Here is a 17371-nt window from a genome sequence, read left to right on the forward strand (position 1 = left end):
TTCTGTTGTTTTTTTTATAGCATTTCTGTGTTGTGTAAAATTTTGCTTACAAGCTGCATGAACTTTGCAATCCAAAAAAACACACCGACAGGCCGATTTTGGAAAACGATGTGTCAGGGCTCCCTCTAGTGTCCGTGTGCATTTTGTTCCTTTCCGGAAGGGTTCAAATCTACGGTGGGAAACCGCTAATTCACTTTTTTGGATGCTAAGACGGCTCTGCGTGTGCGCGCGCGCGGGAAGACCAGCCTTGCAGCACGGCCTGCAGATGGCTCCCTCTCAGCCCAGCCCTGCAGCTTCTGACCCCTGCCTGCACCGCCGCCTGGTGGCCAAGAGCCGTACTGCGTCCTCTGGCCCGATGAAGGAGGGGGCAGTGGGCACTGCCACAGGCGTTCTAACCTCTACCATTGACCTATTCTATGGCCCCCTCTCAGAATAATGGTCTTTTTTTTTCCAGAGAGGAAAGGAGAGGGAGAGAGAGATAGAAACACCAATGATGAGAGAGAATCATTGATAGGGCTGCCTCCTTCACGCCCCAGACTGGGGATCCAGCCCGCAACCAGGGCATGTGCCCTTACTGGGAATTGAACCGTGACCTCCTGGTTCATAGGTCGATGCTCAACCATTTAGCCACACTGGTCGGGCAGAATAATGGTCTTTTAAAAATATAAAATACACATGCTTAGCAGAAAACCAATAACACTGAAGTGGTTATCAAAATGTGTATGTGTGTAATATAGGAGTACACGTGCGTCTCTATGAGCGCTTTCAAGAGCCAGCTCTAGTGGCACACCTAATTACTAAAGATTTTCCATGGCATGAGGAGCACCCACGATATTTTGAGTCATCGGTGACAACGTGCTGTGCTAGTGTCTGTGATTTGTCTTGGTGGCAAAGTCACAGGTCCTGCTAACACTCAGAAGGAAAAGATATTACTTGAAGGTCAATATGTAATTTTTTTTCTCATCCCAATTCATGAACTCCCTGAATTTTACACACAGACCCCCTTAGGTGTATGGCTGTGGGCATGGTTAAGACTCCTCTGAAGGGGCAGGGGTTTGGGAGAAGTGCTGTCGTGGGATATTTTAGGTGGGGGGGGGGGGGAGGTGGGCGCTAAGGGGGGGAGGGAGGTAATTAGATTTAATGGCGAAGGCGGATCCCTGGGCTGGGTGCCCAGGGGTGACCCACATGGCCCCTCCCCTCCCTTCCTCGTTTGGATCCCACTCATCTGGAGGAAGTTAAAGCTCATGTGCTCCCAAGAGGCGCTCCCAGTTCACCCGCGTGTGCTCCTGCGTGTCCTGTGCCCACCATGGGGCCCCTGGTCCTGCTGTGGGGCTGCCTCCTGCTCCCAGGTGAGATGGGGCAGAGGGCGTAGTGGAGGGATGTGGGGCTGAGGCTGTGAGTCTGCAGAGAGAGGACCCCCCCCCCCAACCGGCATTTCCTTTCCCGCTGTGCGCGTGGCTGTGACCAGCCCTGCCGGATCCTTCCAGGCTTCACCCCACCCCCGACCTCCTCGGCCTCCTCAGCCCTCAGAGGGTGGCACTTGCTGGTTCTGGAACCCAGAGCCGGGTGTTGTCCCCAGCTTGGGGTTCCAGCTTCTCCGAGTCTGTGTGGCTGTGAGAAGCTTTGCCTCTCTCATCACTCTCCCACTCGGAGCCAAGCCTGGAGGCAGATCAGACATCCCCCATACCGTTGCCACCTTAAACTCAGCAAATATTTCTTGAACTGCTGCTAAACTCACAACAACCCTGAGAGGCAATTTTCACCTTTCATCAACTCACAGACCTGCTTTATTTTTAACCTTCTAACATCAAAAATCAGGATGCATTTTGTAAGTGAGGCCAGTTGTTCGAATGGCAATGTTTTTCTTAGTAGTACGTAAAATGGTAGTGTGTCTTACATGTGATAACATCTTACGCTAAACGAGAATGAAGTCTTACCATCTGGGGCAGCATGGATGGGCCTCGAGGGTCTTATGCTAAGTGAAGTCAGTCAGTCAGAGGAAGACAAACACCGTCTGATTTCACTTACATGTGGAATCTAAAGAACAAAATAAACAAAGAAACAAAATTGAAACAGACTCATAGATGCAGAGAACAGACTGGTGGTTGCCAAAGGGAGGAGGGGGGGAGGACTGTGTGAAAAGGGTGGAGGGCTTCAGACATACAGATTGGCAGCTACAAAACGGTCACTGGGACGTAAGGACAGCACAGGGAATACAGTCAATAATATTGCAATAACTGCATGGGGGCAGGTGCGCGCTGGAACTAGCAGGGGGAGCACTTTGTAAGGTATATGGCTGTCCCACCACCATGCTGTACGCATGAAGCTAATAAAAATAATATGGAGTGTAAACTGCAGCGGAAAAATAAAATAAGCCGTAACCGGTTTGGCTCAGTGGAGAGAGCGTCGGCCTGCAGACTCAAGGGTCCCAGGTTCGATTCCAGTTAGGGGCATGTACCTGGGTTGCGGGCACATCCCCAGTAGGGGGTGTGCAGGAGGCAGCTGATCAATGTTTCTAACTCTCTATCCCTCTCCCTTCCTCTCTGTAAAAAAAAAAAAAATCAATAAAATATATTTTTAAAAAGGAAATAAAATAAAATAATAATATTTTTAAAGTACAAATTATATAGTGCACATTGTGGAGAAGAAAATGTCACCGACCGAGCTAACCAATGTTAATTGGCTGCCTGTGTGAGTATTAAAAGTATTTTTTCTTAAAAAACAAACAGATAATTCAGGATGTATGCTGTTGTATCCTGCCTCTTCATTCATTATTAGTTTTAGACCCGCCTTTAAATCTGAGTCTCCAGTTATTAACATGACCACTTGTTAGACACCCAGGCAGACTCCAAAAGTCCATATGAGGAGAGGAGCCACCCAAATACCTTATCCTATTTGAGCAGGAGGTCAGGGACCCCCATGACCAAGTCCTCCCTTGGCACTGCCCTGTGCTGTGGGGGACTCTCCAGAGGCTGCAGAATTCCATGGGTTTCGGCCGCGATCACACCTCTCCAGGCTCCACCTGGAGCAGCTCATGGTGACAGGCCAGGGGGCTGCTTTTGCACGGACCTTGACAAACAGGGGATTTTGTAGATAAATGTTTGCCCTTGGGTTATTTTTTTTTAAATATATTTTATTGATTTCTCATAGAGAGGAAGGGAGAGATAGAGAGTTAGAAACATCAATGAGAGAGAAACATCGATCAGCCGCCTCCTGCACACCCCCTGGGGATGTGCCCGCAACCCAGGTACATGCCCTTGACCGGAATCGAACCCGGGACCTTTCAGTCCGCAGGCCGACGCTCTCTCCACTGAGCCAAACCGGCTTCGGCTGCCCTTGGGTTATTATGTCTATCCATAAAAGTAATTCTTTTCAACAACAACAACAAAAAGATACTGTCATTACCTATCGATGAGAAAACTCAGAGGCCCAGAGAGGTCAAGCAACTTCCCCAAGGTCACACAGCTACGAAGTGGCGGTGCTGGGATGCAAACTCCGGGCTGTCTGAGGCTAGAGCTCCCCTTCCCCATAATCCTTTAATGTGCCAGTTTTAGGGAAACAATTATATAGCAATATCTATATTTCAACAGCCCCGTCCCAAAGTCCCCTGGTGGGTGGGGAGTACCAGCTCCGACAGGGCTGCCCCCAGAAAGGGGTGATTGAGAACAACCTCTGGTCTTGACCCTGGTGCTTGAATGCGGGGAATTCTGACCTCTGTCCCTGCTGTGGTTTCAGGTTATGAAGCTCTGATGGGGCCGAAGAAGATCAGAGGATTCGAAGGCGACACTGTGTCCCTGCAGTGCACCTACGAGGAGAAGCTGCGGGAGCACAAGAAATACTGGTGCAAGAAGGGCGGGCTCCTCGTCGCCCGCTGCTTGGGCATCATCTACGCTCGAGAAGATGGCCAGGAGAGGACAGAGGGCAGGGTGTCCATCCAGGACAACCCCCAGAAGCTCACGCTCAACGTGACCCTGAGGGAGCTCACCCAGCAGGACTCGGGGGACTACTGGTGCGGCATCACCATCCTGGGCATTGACGAGACTTTCCTGGTCTCTCTGCTCGTCCTGCCAGGTAAGTAACGTCCCTCCTTCCCTGGCGGGAGGACCGGAGATGCCGAGGGCAAGGGGAGGGGTGGGTCGGTAGTGGACCCAGTTCCCCGGCACAGAGGGTGCAATGCCTCATGGGAGTGTGTCTCAGGGACTCAGTGAAACCACACAGGTCAAAAGCTCATCAGCGTTTGGGGCACAGAGGTTGCCGCCTGAGCCTCAGATGTCCTCTCACTCTTGCCCAAGGTCACGCCACTAGAAGGTGGCAGAGCAGCATCGAACCCAGGTCTGTCCAACGCCAGGCTCAGTGCCCTTCCTCTCTGCCCAGATGTGGGAGAGATTGCCACGGCTGGGGCAATAAAAAAGATTCCCGCTGAAACCAGTTTGGCTCAGTGGATAGAGCGTCGGCCTGCGGACTGAAGGGTCCCAGGTTCGATTCTGGTCAAGGGCATGTACCTGGGTTGCAGGCACATACCCAGTAGGAGATGTGCAGGAGGCAGCTGGTCGATGTTTCTCTCTCATCGATGTTTCTAACTCTCTATCTCTCTCCCTTCTTCTCTGTAAAAAAATCAATAAAATATATTTTTAAAAAAAGAAGAAAAAGATTCCCTCCCTCTCTCCCTCCCTGGTGTCAGAGAGAGTCCAGAGGATTCCTCAGGCCGGATCCATCGTCACTGCCTCCTGGGCCCTCCCCACACAGCACCTAAGCCAGTGGTTCTCAACCTTCTGGCCCTTTAATACAGTTCCTCATGTTGTGACCCAACCATAAAATTATTTTCGTTGCTACTTCATAACTGTCATGTTGCTGCTGTTATGAATCGTCATGTAAATATCTGATATGCAGGATGGTCTTAGGCGACCCCTGTGAAAGGGTCGTTCAACCACTAAAGGGGTCACGACCCACAGGTTGAGAACCGCTGACCTAAGCCATGGCCACAGGGGCCTCAGCTCGTGTAGCTCCCTCGGCTCTTCCTTCTCGCCTCTTCTTCCCAGACCGTGCAGCCCCATGGACAGGTGTGCGGAGTGCCTGGCAACCAGCCTCAGAGGGGCTTGTTGAGCTCAGAAACATTAGGGGGCTGGGGCTGGTGCCATGGGGCTCTGGCTGGGGACGAGCACCTCTCTGAGTGCCCGGAACCCCACCTGGACCTGCTGAGCCGAGGAGGAGAAGCAGCCAGAGGGGGCCCAGGGGAGTGGGCAGCCCAGGCTGCAGGTCAGTAGGGGGAGGTAGGTCTTTGTATCGCATGTCACATGTCACATAAGGGGACGGAGGCTCCGAGAGATCAAACGATTTGCCTGGGGTCTCCTGGCAGGAAGTGGTGGAGCCAGGAGTCAAAAGCAGGTCATTTCTGGCTTTGGAATATGCTCTTTCCCTCTCCTGGCCCAAGAGCTGGGACCCATCCCACCCAGGCCCATCCCCACGGCCAGAGCCCCCTCATCCATGGGTCTTTATTCTAATCCTACGTTTGAGCTCTACTGTTTTCATTGTATTACCCTCCTGTATCAGACCCTGCAGGCCTCTCTGACGGCGGTTGGGGTATTGAAAATAAGGAAAGCTAATGGCAGTGGTGGGCTGGTGAAGGTACATAACGAATGGTGGGGGAAACTCCGGCTTGTAGTGTTTGCCCATTTCTGTGGTGTAAATGCCCCTGCGATGCCAATTTCCAGCCACCGGCAGTTTAACAACCAGCTCACAAAATTCCCGAAAAGCTACGTTTTAGCTCTCACGAGCCAGCGTGCGTGTCTGCACACCATAGAGAATGGCAGAGCGTTAGAAGAATTCCTAGGAAGGTCAGAGCAAGGCAAGATGCCCACTACCATCACTACTATTCATCATTACCTGGAGGCCCCAGGCAATGAAATGGGACACAATTAACAAGTACACATAGTAGGAAGGAAAATAAAAATATTCTTTATCTGCAGATTTGATCATTTACTCAGAAAATGTGGAGAAAAACTGGCCTAGATTACAATAGAAAATGGTGGGAAACGAAGAGTCCAGGATGGCATACAAGTCAGAAAGGAGGCGCCTGATGGATGGGGGGGAGGTTGGGAGCTCAGTGCTCAGTGGCTGCTGGGAGCTTGGCCCCGGTAGGTTTCTGCCTACTGTGCTGGGCATTTTGCCCCGGGGAAGTCCCAGCCCACTGGGGAGTCCCAGGCTAGTGGGGAGACCCCATAAATGAGTTATTGCCACAAATGGAGTATTAGTTCCACTGGCGCCATGCACAGGCTGCTGTGGGTACACGAAGAATAAAGGATTGGCTCCTCCCACCGACTTTTGAGCCGGTGCTTGGTGAGTTAGGTAGAGATGGGAAGGAAAGGCAGGGCACACAGGAAAGCAAGTCCAAGGTATGGAAGCAGGCAGGCGGCTAGCTTAGATGGGACTAGAGCAGTGGTTCTCAACCTTCTGGCCCTTTAAATACAGTTCCTCATGTTGTGACCCAACCATAAAATTATTTTCGTTGCTACTTCATAACTGTAATGTTGCTACTGTTATGAATCGTCATGTAAATATCTGATGTGCAGGATGGTCTTAGGCGACCCCTGTGAAAGGGTCGCTCGACCACCAAAGGGGTCGCAACCCACAGGTTGAGAACCGCTGGACTAGAGGGTAACTGGTTGGCCCACGGGATGGGGAAGAGGTGAAGTTGGCACAGTGGGTTGAAGCCTGAGTTTAAAAGGCCTTGAAAGGCATGAGAAAACGTTTGGATTTCAGCTTATGGGCCATGGGGGGTCCCTGACTGCTCTAAAGTAGAAAGTGATGGGGTCCCATAGATATTTTAGAGACAAAACTGGCATCGGTGTGAAGGGCAGCCTGGAAAAGGCCGGTGGGCAGTGGGGGACAAGGGAAGCTCAAGGTCTGCGTTAAGTGGGAGGCCAAGGGCCTGCAGGAGCGGAAGGCCAGCAGTCTGCTGGAATCGGCCATCCGTGGCTCCTGAGTGGCTGAGGGGGAAAGGTGGCGATGGGCTGAGCGGAGATGGGGGGAGGGGGTGGGAAAGCTGCCGGCTGCTCCCAAGGCAGGAAATCTGGCTCAGAGCAGTGATCCCTGCCTCCCTGAGACCAGCCTTTCCTCTCCCCTAGGTCCCTGCTGTCCTCCCTCCCCCACCCCCTCCTTCCAGCCTCTTGCTACAAGCCTCCAGCCCAAGGCCAAAGCTTGGCAAACTCAGCCCCCAGCATCGAGTGAGTGCATGGGTTTCTGCCCCTCTTCGGCCCCTTGGTAGAGAAACCACCAGTGGGTGCCGGCCTGGTGTCGGACACTGCGCTATGCGGCCCCACATCCTGGGAGCTGGATTGTCAGCTGAGCAATGGGAGGCTCCGCAGGGTTAGGCCATTGGCTCAAGGTCACACAGGAAGCAGCAGAGCCGGGAAGCAGACACAGCCTGCGGGCAGAGCTGCCCTGTGTTCTGGGGTGTCTGAAGGGTGAGCAGGAGAGGCTGGGCCTTTTGCCTGACCTCTGGGCCTGTCCCTACCACCCTGCAGGAGATCAAGGACGATTGAGACCTAGGTGGTGGGGGTGGGCAAGTGATGGTGACATGAGGACTTTCAGGTGAGAGCAGAGGTGACAATTGGCCAGAGCTGTAGGGGGAGGGCAGGAAGGCATCTACCGAGCGGTCACTAGAATGGGTCTTGGAGGTGGGGGTGGAGTGTGCGCCTCCCCACAGAGAACAGGCCGCGGGCACTAAAAGGCTGGCGACTGCGCACAGGTGTGGGGCTTGCTCAGCACGGCTTTAGCTAGGCCTCTGTTTGCTTCCTGGGGTGCCCTTTACCTGGGGGTGTTCTGAGAAACTGGTCCCGGGGAGGAGAGGGGAGGAGACAGGAGGAGTCAGGGGTCAAGGCTCAGCGGTCTGGGGATGGGATGCAGGGGCCAGGGAAGGTGCTGAGGCATTGCTTTTGGACTTGTAGCTTCTCCTGGTGTCCGCCCGACAGTCACCAAGCAGGGGAAGACAGAGGCCGAGGCCTCTCCATTCGCAGGGACGTCCCCGCCCGAGCCCGCAGGAACCTCTCTATACACAGGAACCTCTCCGTACGCAGGGACCTCTCCGAACGAAGAGCCCCCCCTTCACAGAGCCACCTCTCCTCATGCAGGGACCTCTCGGCCTTCCACGTACCTGGACTCCACCTCTACGGAAGACCCCAAGTCCAGGTGAGCTCCAGGGGACCAAGGTCACCTTGCAGGCCATCCCCAAACCGGAAGGAGCCTGTGAGCGAATGAGAACCTAACATTCCTTCCTCCAGGTGAAGACAGCCTCCGGCCACGGCCACAGCTGGAGGCAGTGAGGGCAGATTCAGCCCTCACTCGCCCCTCAGCAGGGCCCTTGAGCAGTGAGCCACCTGCCCTACAGGGGCCAGCAGCCCTGTTGCCCTGGACACGCAGTCCCACCCCCCCCAGGTGAAGGGCCCACCCCTCTCCCTGCCCCAGCCTCAGGGAAGCCACCCCAGTGCAGTAGCTTTTGCCTGGACACTTTGCATTGGCCCTGTGCCAAGCATGAAAACAGGGAACAAAAACATCTTTCCCACCCAACTGGAGTCCAAGCCTGAGGGATTGTTCTTGGGGGTTCATGCATCGTTGCACGCAGTTACTGACATCGGGTAACTGCTGGCAAGTGCAGACCCAGCTGAAGTGTCGCCGGGGGGGGGGCCGTGGAGATTGGGGTCCTTTGGGACTGACTAGATGTTTGGTCCCTGGTGCCCTCTGATCTCCTTGGGAAAGACAAGGGACATGGCTGGGACTCAGAATAGGAATGTCGGGTGCACCACGTGCTGCTGGCTGGTGACAGCCCCTGGGCGCCTTCTGCAGGGCGTCCCACTCAAAGGCCCACATCCTGGCGCCGGTCCTAGTGCTGCTGGTCCTCCTGCTGGCCGCAGGCCTGGCTGTCGTCGGCAGGTGCGTGCTCCGGTGCAGGAAGGAAGGTGAGCACAGGTAGACGGGAGTGGGCGGGAGGCTTTCAGCCGGGAACCTCACTGAGACCAGCCGTTCCCACCATCACCCCAGAGAAGACCTGTGGCTCAGTGTGTCTGTCTGAGATACGGGCATCACGAGTCCTTTCTGAGGCTGCCACAGGGCCACCGGCATTAGGAAAAAGGTAATTCTATTGGGGGAGTGAGAGTGAGAGCGGGGCTCTCGGCTTGCTCACGTCCATCCGAGGTCATCAGTCGCTTCCCTCCCTATTGTTCTTGGGGGTTCGTACGTAATTGCACACAGTTACTGACATCCGGGTAACTGCTGGCAAGTGCAGACCCAGCTGAACGTGTCTCCAGGGGCTGGCAGTGGGGATTGGGGTCCTTTGGGACTGACTAGATGTTTGGTCCCTGGTGCCAAACATGTCTTCCCCGAGAATCCATGTTCAGTGTCTGCCGGTCCGGCTCCTGTGTGAGGACTGACTATAGGGGGGAAGGCTGGACGCAGCACTTGAACTTGAGTGTGACATACATTGTGGCTGCTGGGTCTGGAGTGCCCAGCTGCTGTGGAGGCGTGGCTTCAAACCCCAGGTCTTCCATCTTTTTAGCTGTGAGACCTGGGGGGACTCATCTAAACTTCCTGAGCCGCGGCTTCTTCAGATCACAGGTATATGTCCAGAAGAAATATTACACAAGCCACATATCTACTTTGCAATTCTTCTAATAGTCACGTGAAAACAATAAACTAGTGAAGTTAATTTTAATCATATGCTTTATTTAACACGCTATAACCAAAATACGATCATTTCAGCATAGAAACAAGATCAAAATGTTAATGATACATATTCTACATTCATTTTTTCATATTGAGTCTTTGAAACCCAGTGTAATTCGGAGTCACATTTCCAGCGCTCAGGGGCCATGTGTGGCCCATGGCTCCTGGGTTGGACAGCACAGATAATAACTGAAATAGCAGTAATAGAAGCTACCAGGTGCCAGGCATGGGTGTGTAGCTTATGTTGCTTTTATCTCCTTTAATCTCCTCAATACTGTGGAGTTAGGAACTACTTATTGCAAGTACTCCCATTATACAGGGAAAGAGACTGAGGCCCTGTGCTTGCATAGCTAGGAAGCAGTGGAGACAGGAAGATGTTTGGGAAAGCACTTTGCAAATTGGCAGTGTTGTCCCTGTGCAGATGGCCACGGGCCAAGGGGACATCCTGGGCTTGCCTCCCAGCTCCTCCCTGTGCGGCCCCAGGAAGAAATGTCAGCTCAGCCCATGTCCCCAAATCCCCACAGAGGAGTCGGGGAGGAGCATACAGGTGGGAGCATTCCTGGCCACAACCTCAGAACCTCTTAGCATTTTGCCTCTCCAATCGTGGTCCCCAGCCAGCAGCCGTGACCGTGACCTCTCCTGGTCGCCTGGTAGCAGTGCCGACTCTTAGGCCCCAAGGCCAGTCTATTGAATTAGAATCTGCATTTGATAACATTTCCTGGGGCCCTGTAGGCACGCTGAGGTTTAAGAAGCAATGATTTTAGCCCTGGCTGGTTTGCTCAGTGGTTCGAGTGTCGGCCCATGAACCGAAGGGTCTCTGATTCGATTCCTGGTCAAGGGCACATACCGTGGTTGCAATCCCCACCCCCGGTTGTGGTGTGGGCAGGAGGTCTCTAACACATTCCCCTCCCCCACCCTTCCCACTCTCTCTAAATATCAATGGAATAAGTATTCTCACTCTTTGGGTGAGGATTCAAAAAAGAAGCAATGGCTTTAGCACACAGAATTTCCCTTCCCCAGCCTGGCTCTGGCCCACATGAGGAGACCTCCATGTACTGATCTCCAAAGGCCCACTCATTGCCAACGGGCTGAGCTAGAAGGGGCATTTCTGCCCAACCTGCCTGCCAACTCCCTCTAGGAAGCCCCTGCCCAAAGATGCAGGGAGGCCAGTCCATCTCTGTGGGAGCAGCTGCAGGCTACTCCTGGCTACTCCTGGCCTCAAGGTACTCCGTCTGATCTCTTTCAGTTCAACTGGACACAGAGACACAGAATGAGAAGGTCCACCTCTCACACTTGGTAAGTCAGGAGGCAGACAGAGGCCAAGCTCGGACCCTCAGACTCTGCAGGGCTCCGCCTCTGCATCTCCCTACCTGGTCCTCCATGGCTGACCTCGAAGCAGGGGTGGCTTCCCACCTCCAGGGAATCTCTGAGCCCCAAGATGAGCCCTTCAGGCTGTGAGCTGACAGCCTTCTTCCTCACCCGGGGCCAGGCAGGGCTCTTCCCCAAGCCCAGCACCCTCCTCTTCACCCCCCTTTTCTAATCAGAGAAGATCAGAGCTGGATCCAGAGCGGGCCTTCGAGATCATCTAGTCCAGCCTGCCTCTAAGTTGGGTGCACACCCCCTTTCAGAACTCCTGGGGTTGGTGGGCAGGTGGTGTCAGAAAAAATATCCTCTCCCACCCGCAACCTCTAGGGGTGGGGCCCTGTGGATTCTGACGGCACACCAGAGTATGACAACTGCAGGCTCCAGTCTGCGTTTGCAGAAGAGGAAACCGAGGCCCAGAGAGGGTCAACATCTTGCCCGAGGTCACACAGCAAGTGGTGGCCCAAACAGAGAACTGGACCCAGATTTCTCGTCTCCCACCTCTCCTCTTTTCAGAACACCCTACTGTTTTCTCTGAGCATTTTCTTGGCTCTGAGACACAGCCTGAAGGTGGTGCTCTGGGAGCCAAGGGGAAGAAGGAATGGGGGTAACTTGCCCATCTTCCTGGAGAGGGGAACCTGCCCTGGCCCTTCCCTGACCCCTGCAAAGAGAACGTCCCTTTCCACGGAAGGAGAGGGCTGCGGAATCACGGGTTCAGGAAACCGAAGCCCCACCTGCCTCACCCACCCCCTCCTCCCTCGGCTGTTTACTGAGATGCCTCCACTCGGATTCCCTAAACTTGGGGGCAGGAAAGGGGCTACTCCGCCTTCTTTCCTGGCGCCAGCAAAGACAAAAGCCTCAGGCCTGATCCTTCTTGGGAGGGGCCGGGGCAGGGGCGGGAATGGGGTACTGGGCGTGGCTTAGGAAGCAGCTGTTGTTGTCTCAGGAAACTCTACAAGGCTAAAGGTGGTGGACAGGAATGAGGGAAAGGTCAAGGAGATGGACAGGGGCTGCCACTGGCCACTTTCGGAGCCCGGCCTCCAGGCTATGCCTCCTGGGGCTCACTCCCACCCAGTGCCTGAGAGGAGCTGGGGAGGAGAGAGGACCCCCGCTGCTGTGGGGAGAGCCTGCCCCAGGCCCGTCCCTGCTCTGCTGCTGTCCAGCCCACACTGGGAAGGCTGCCCGCTCTGCCTCCTGGCCCTGCACCTGTGGGAGGGGCGCTGGGCCATGAGCAGAGGAGCTGGGTGGGGGGCTTTGTTAGGAGGATGGAACGGGTCTCCCAAGAGGGTTGGAGGCCAGATCCTGTGAATGGGACCAGCCGAAAACTTCTGCTTTTCTCTGGCTTCTGTCGTTTTGAGCGGAGTCTGGAGGTGGAGTTGACGGGTTGGAGGTTTGCCCTGGCGGTTTTCCTCCTCCGTGCTCAGAGCATCAGCCCGAGGACTGAAGGTCTCAGTTGTGCAGTCAACGTGTCTCTCACATTGATGTTTCTCTCGTTCTCTGTCTCTCCCCCTCTGGTCCACTCTCTCTCTCTCTGAGAATCGATGGAAACAATATCCTTGGGTCCTCAGGTTGGGATGCCAGGCCCCTCCACTTCCTGCCCCCGGGTCCTAGCCGCTGGGCAGAGCACGGGCTGGAGTGGGCCCAGGCCCCTGGCCAAGTCTCTCCGGGGCACAGCTGTCCTGAGGTGCCTGGCCAGGAGTCTCATGGCCTGATGGGCCCTGAAGCCAAAGAGAGGAGCTCCGGCTTTCTGGATGGTCTCATCTCACACTTTCCCACCTCCAGCCCTGTCAGAGGGGAAGGCCGGGGCTTAGCGAGGTTATGGAACTCGCCCGTCTCTCCATGTGAACGTGTTGGGGAGTCCCCGTCTCCTCTGTACCGCCCACCTCTCTCCCCCGGGCCTCCGTTTCCTCATCTGATCCAGGAGGGGCTGCTCAGACTTACGATCTCTGGAGAGTTCTTCTCGTGCTGTCTGTTACTGGGTGAATCTTTGAGATGTCCGATTCTGCGCTCTCTGAGCCTATTGCAAAGAACCTGCAGCCAAAGCTGGAAATAACAATCATGAAAACAAATTCATCGTTGCAGGAATCCCCTGTTGCTGAGTGATAAAACCTTATCATGAAGAGTCATCATGACCCTGAGGGAAAAATTCTTATCCCCATTTTACAGCTTGGGAAACTGAGTCTTGGGAAGGTTAGGTGTCTTGCCCAAGGTCCCACTGCGACAGAGGAAACGGGACGCAGGGACTGTGACTTCACAGCCCATGCTCTCCCCTTGCCCACCCCTCCCGCCTTACCCTCCACAGACCACCCCTGCTGCCAAGAATGGGCTGTTCTGACCAAGTCTCTGTTTCAGAACCGCCAGGCCCCGGAGTACACTGTGGTCAGCCTCGCAGCACCCCCTGGGCCTCGAGCCGGCCCCAAGCCCTCCGCCAGCCCCTACACGGAGATCCCGGAGATCCGGAGCCAAAGCCAGGTGTGGACACAGGGCCCTCGGGGTCTAAAGCCGCCCGGCCTGGCCCCGCTCGGACAGTGCGGGGAGGTGGGGAGAGGCTCTTTCCTTAGCATTGCTCCCCAAACCCTGCCCCCCGCCCCCATGCACCCACCTACCCCCCATAACCACAGGCCTCGGCCGTTCCACTCGGAGCCAGAGCTCTGGACCTTATTTCCTTTCCCATCCGGAACATTCTTGACTCGCTTGTTGGGAATCACAGCGTAAACCAGCGGCCACCAACCTTTCGGACCTCACGGACCACCGGTTGGCGACCCCTGGCTTAAAGAGCTGGGGGCTGGCAGGATTCCAGCATCTAAAGCCAGAGCCTGGCCTGGGCTCCCTCAGGGGGTGGAGGGAGGGCTGGGGAGGGAGGGCTGGGAGGGCTGAGTCAAAGCCTGGAGATTCTGGGGAGAAGTTGCTAGTTCCTGTGACCCTGCAGATGGACAGAGGCCTGGAGCTGTGGGAGAGGCTCTGGGGTGGACCAGAAGCTGCGCAGATCCATCCCTCCCCCACCCCCCACCCCCAGCCCTAACTGCGCTCTGCTTCCAACCCCACCGCTGTCTTTGCAGACTTTGAAGAAAGAGGAGGCCTCCTTCCAGGACCCGGCGGGTGAGGCGAACCCAGGGCCTCCCCTTCACATGTCCGAGGAGGAGCTCAGAGCCTCTGTATTCATCCCAGTCTAGCCGCTGGACGCCCTCTGGGCCAGGCCTGCCACGAACCGTGACCTGGAGTGGCTGGATTTACACGAATCGCAATAGGCTTTGGGCCGTGGCCTCAGAGTTCCCCCGCCAGGCGCCAGGCCTCTGCAGGCTCCCAGGCTCTCCTGCCTGCCCCGGCCTGCCGCGGGGCCCCGGAGTTCCAGCGGGACAGGACCTCCCCAGCACGGTCACATCCCCGGGCCCTCACCAGGGCCAGGCAGGGCTCAGAAGACCTGGTCTGTGTGTACCTGGAGCAGGCAATTCCCTGGGCCTGGACCCAGCAGCAGGCTTCCCTCCGCCCCCTGCAGACCCCACCGGCTCCTCCCTTCCCTCCATCCTCGGACTCAGCACCACTCGCTCCTGCATAAGCTGGAGGGAGGAGTGGGCCTGTTGCCCGTTAGACCAGTTCTGATTTCTCCACGTGCAGCTGTGAACCACGGCATCCCAGGCCTCAGAAAGCTGCTGAAAGAGGTGATTCCTGGGCTCCATCCCATCCTTCCAAGCCGGCCCTGGGGCTGGGCCCAGGACCCGGGATTTCTAACAAGTACCTGGTGATCTCAGGTGGAGAACCCTGGGCACCCTGAACGCTCAGTACTTATGTTTGGGATGTGGGGTCTTCCACCCGCCCCATAGGGATGCTCTGCCCACGAACCATGACCCAGTGGGAGGCTTTCCTGCCCGAGTCAGCCCAGGGCAGGTACACACTGGGCGGCAGGGAGTCGCCTCTGTGATCTCCCCACCCAGCCAGGCGTTCATTCCAGGCTTTGGAGGAAGGATGGAGACAAGCCTGGCTCCTTCCTGGTCGAGAAAGAGTTAATTGCCTGTGGGTGCTGGTGAGGGGCTGGGGTGAGGGGCAGGAAGCCACTGGTGCAGGTGGGTCTCTAAAAGGGAAGAGGAAGGGTTTAGGGCAGGAACCTACAGGGAACCTCAAGGTGACCCTGAGTCTGGCCCCTGAGCTACTATTATTTTTCTTTCTTCTTTTTTTTACAGTGAAATTGGGGGCGGGGGCTAGGGGGTGGAGAGGGGAAGTCTTGCCCCGTATACAGAACTTGGAGGGAAAAAGAAGAAAATAAGTCATTCATCTTCTCACCGCTGCCCAGAGACCCTCATCACTGCATTTCGTGGTGTTTCCTTTCAGTCTTTCTTCTCCGCATCATTTGCTGGTGTTCTTTTACAAATCAAGTTGCCTATACAACTTCATATCCTACTTTTCCCACTTCGCTATTATTGCAGATAAGCATTTCTCCATAAATAAAGTGTTTATCAGCTGTGTCATATTTCGCCATGTCAGTGCGCTTTAATTTCATTGTTCTCTTCCACTAGATAACCATTTTCCACTGTGCTTTGCGCAAGGCTTTATCTGCACTTGGAGATTTCCTTAAGAAGGATTTGCGTATGTGAAAGTGCCGGGTCATAGGGCATAAATATTTTTGAAGTTGCTAATACCTATCGCTAAACAGCTGACAAAAGAACAAAGCTGAGATGTTCCAAATTAAATTACAGCCGGCAGGAGAGTGAGCAAGAGAGACAGGAATAACTAACCAGTGAATTATTATACTAGTAGTGGTGAATTAATTAACCAGTTAATAGCTGCGGGCCGACTGACAAAAGACTGCTGACATTCCTGAATGTTTTTGGAGCTTTGGGTCAACCTCCGGGCACCGACCAGCTGACCCCGGACATCCCCGCATCCTGCATATGAACGAACGAACGTTCTGGACTGCTGCCCGAAACCAATCAAAAGAAGCGAAGATTTCTTCCTTCCCCGGAAGGTGCTCCTATCACAGAACTGTCCCTGCTTCCCCTTATCTCGGCCCCCTTCTGTAGCCAATGCAAATTCTGTCCAAACAAACTGCATCTTTCTTCCCCAAAACAAAATACAGAAAAACGCTCATGGGCTCCAGGATGGGGGACAGGTTGCCTTCCCGCCCGAATCATGCTGTTGGCGGCTCAGGCCTCATGCTCAGGACCTGGCCCTTCTCTGGCTGCAATATGGCCCAATACCCCCTTTCTTTTCAAAAAGGCGTTCAGCAGGTTAGTAGGGGGGGGGGGGAATCCACCGCCGTTGACCCCAGTGCCTCTGCAGTGGCTCTCGCTCCCCCGTGGCTGTGGGTCTCCACAAGGGCCACAAAGTGACCAAAAACGTGAGTGGCTGCCGCGGGCGCCTCACCATGCGCCTCACCACGCACCCCACCACCCACCTCACCACGCACCCCACCACGCACCCCGTTCCTGCAGGACACGATCTCAGAGGGTGCGGCTCTGCACCGCCCCCCCCCCCTCCTCCGTGAGCAGTGCACCGTAGAGCGGCTCCAGGTCTCTAAGCACAAGGGGGCCCTGCAATTTGTCAAGAAAAGGGTGGGGACACACATCCACGCCAAGAGGAAGAGAGAGGAGCTGAGCAATGTCCTCGAAGCCACGAGGAAGACAGCAGCCAAGAAGGACTGAGCCCCATCCCCTGTGTGATAAAACCTGTTCAGGAAAAAAAAAAAAGGCATTCAGCCACGGAAGTTCGGTTTTCTTTGTGGCTGTTTAACACAGCTTCCTGAAATGGCAGCACCAACTTCACTCCCACAGGGCCGCACCATCAGCATTTCTCACAGCCTCTACCCGCCCCCCCTCCCCCCGGCACCCCCCACCCCCGTCCCTGTGGGTGGCCGGAGGAGCTGCCCCTAACCTAGCCGGCATATGGAGCCCAGCAGGTAGTCTAGCCTAGAGTAATCTTTTATGTCCTTTATAACTTTGCCTTGATCTAGCCCTGGAATTTATAAGGTTTGTGTAATGTGTATCTTGTCATTTGCTAAAAGTTTCACAAAAAGACCAAGCCATATTCAGCTAAAACTGCTGATGATTGCCAGTGAAAGGTTAAAGTTGGTGAGGCCCGGGCAGGCTAAGTAAGCCCTCTCAGATGGAGGATAAAGAAAAAATGAATTTATTTAAGGAAAAGAGGCCTAGACGTTATCTTTCGAGAGAAAACGGTCAGGGGTCTGAACCATAAGACAGCGATATGCTAGGGGAGGAGAGGATACCCTGGGGACAAGGTTTTTGTTTTTCCGTTTTGCCCCTTGCCAGGCCTCCAGAGCTTTCTGCCCTGAGTTTCTGTA

General features: G+C 54.9%; 1 protein-coding gene across 5 annotated transcripts; it reads left to right on the plus strand.

Moving 5' to 3' along the window:
* Positions 1 to 1234: 1234 nt before the first annotated feature.
* CD300LG (CD300 molecule like family member g) lies at positions 1235 to 16314 on the plus strand. 5 transcript variants are annotated; one of them, XM_059670315.1, is made up of 8 exons: positions 1235 to 1349; positions 3736 to 4071; positions 7125 to 7223; positions 7947 to 8187; positions 8842 to 8954; positions 10964 to 11013; positions 13432 to 13551; positions 14139 to 16314. In XM_059670315.1, exons 1-8 carry the CDS (start codon positions 1307 to 1309, stop codon positions 14250 to 14252), a joined length of 1116 nt encoding a protein of 371 aa, XP_059526298.1. In that variant the 5' UTR covers positions 1235 to 1306; the 3' UTR covers positions 14253 to 16314. The 5 variants fall into 5 exon arrangements, with proteins under 5 accessions (XP_059526298.1, XP_059526300.1, XP_059526301.1 ...); XM_059670317.1 differs by having other exon boundaries at positions 8076 to 8187; XM_059670318.1 differs by having other exon boundaries at positions 8130 to 8187.
* The last annotated feature ends 1057 nt before the right edge of the window (positions 16315 to 17371 follow it).

Source organism: Myotis daubentonii, chromosome 16 (assembly GCF_963259705.1).
Source record: "Myotis daubentonii chromosome 16, mMyoDau2.1, whole genome shotgun sequence".
Classification (NCBI taxonomy): domain Eukaryota; kingdom Metazoa; phylum Chordata; class Mammalia; order Chiroptera; family Vespertilionidae; genus Myotis; species Myotis daubentonii.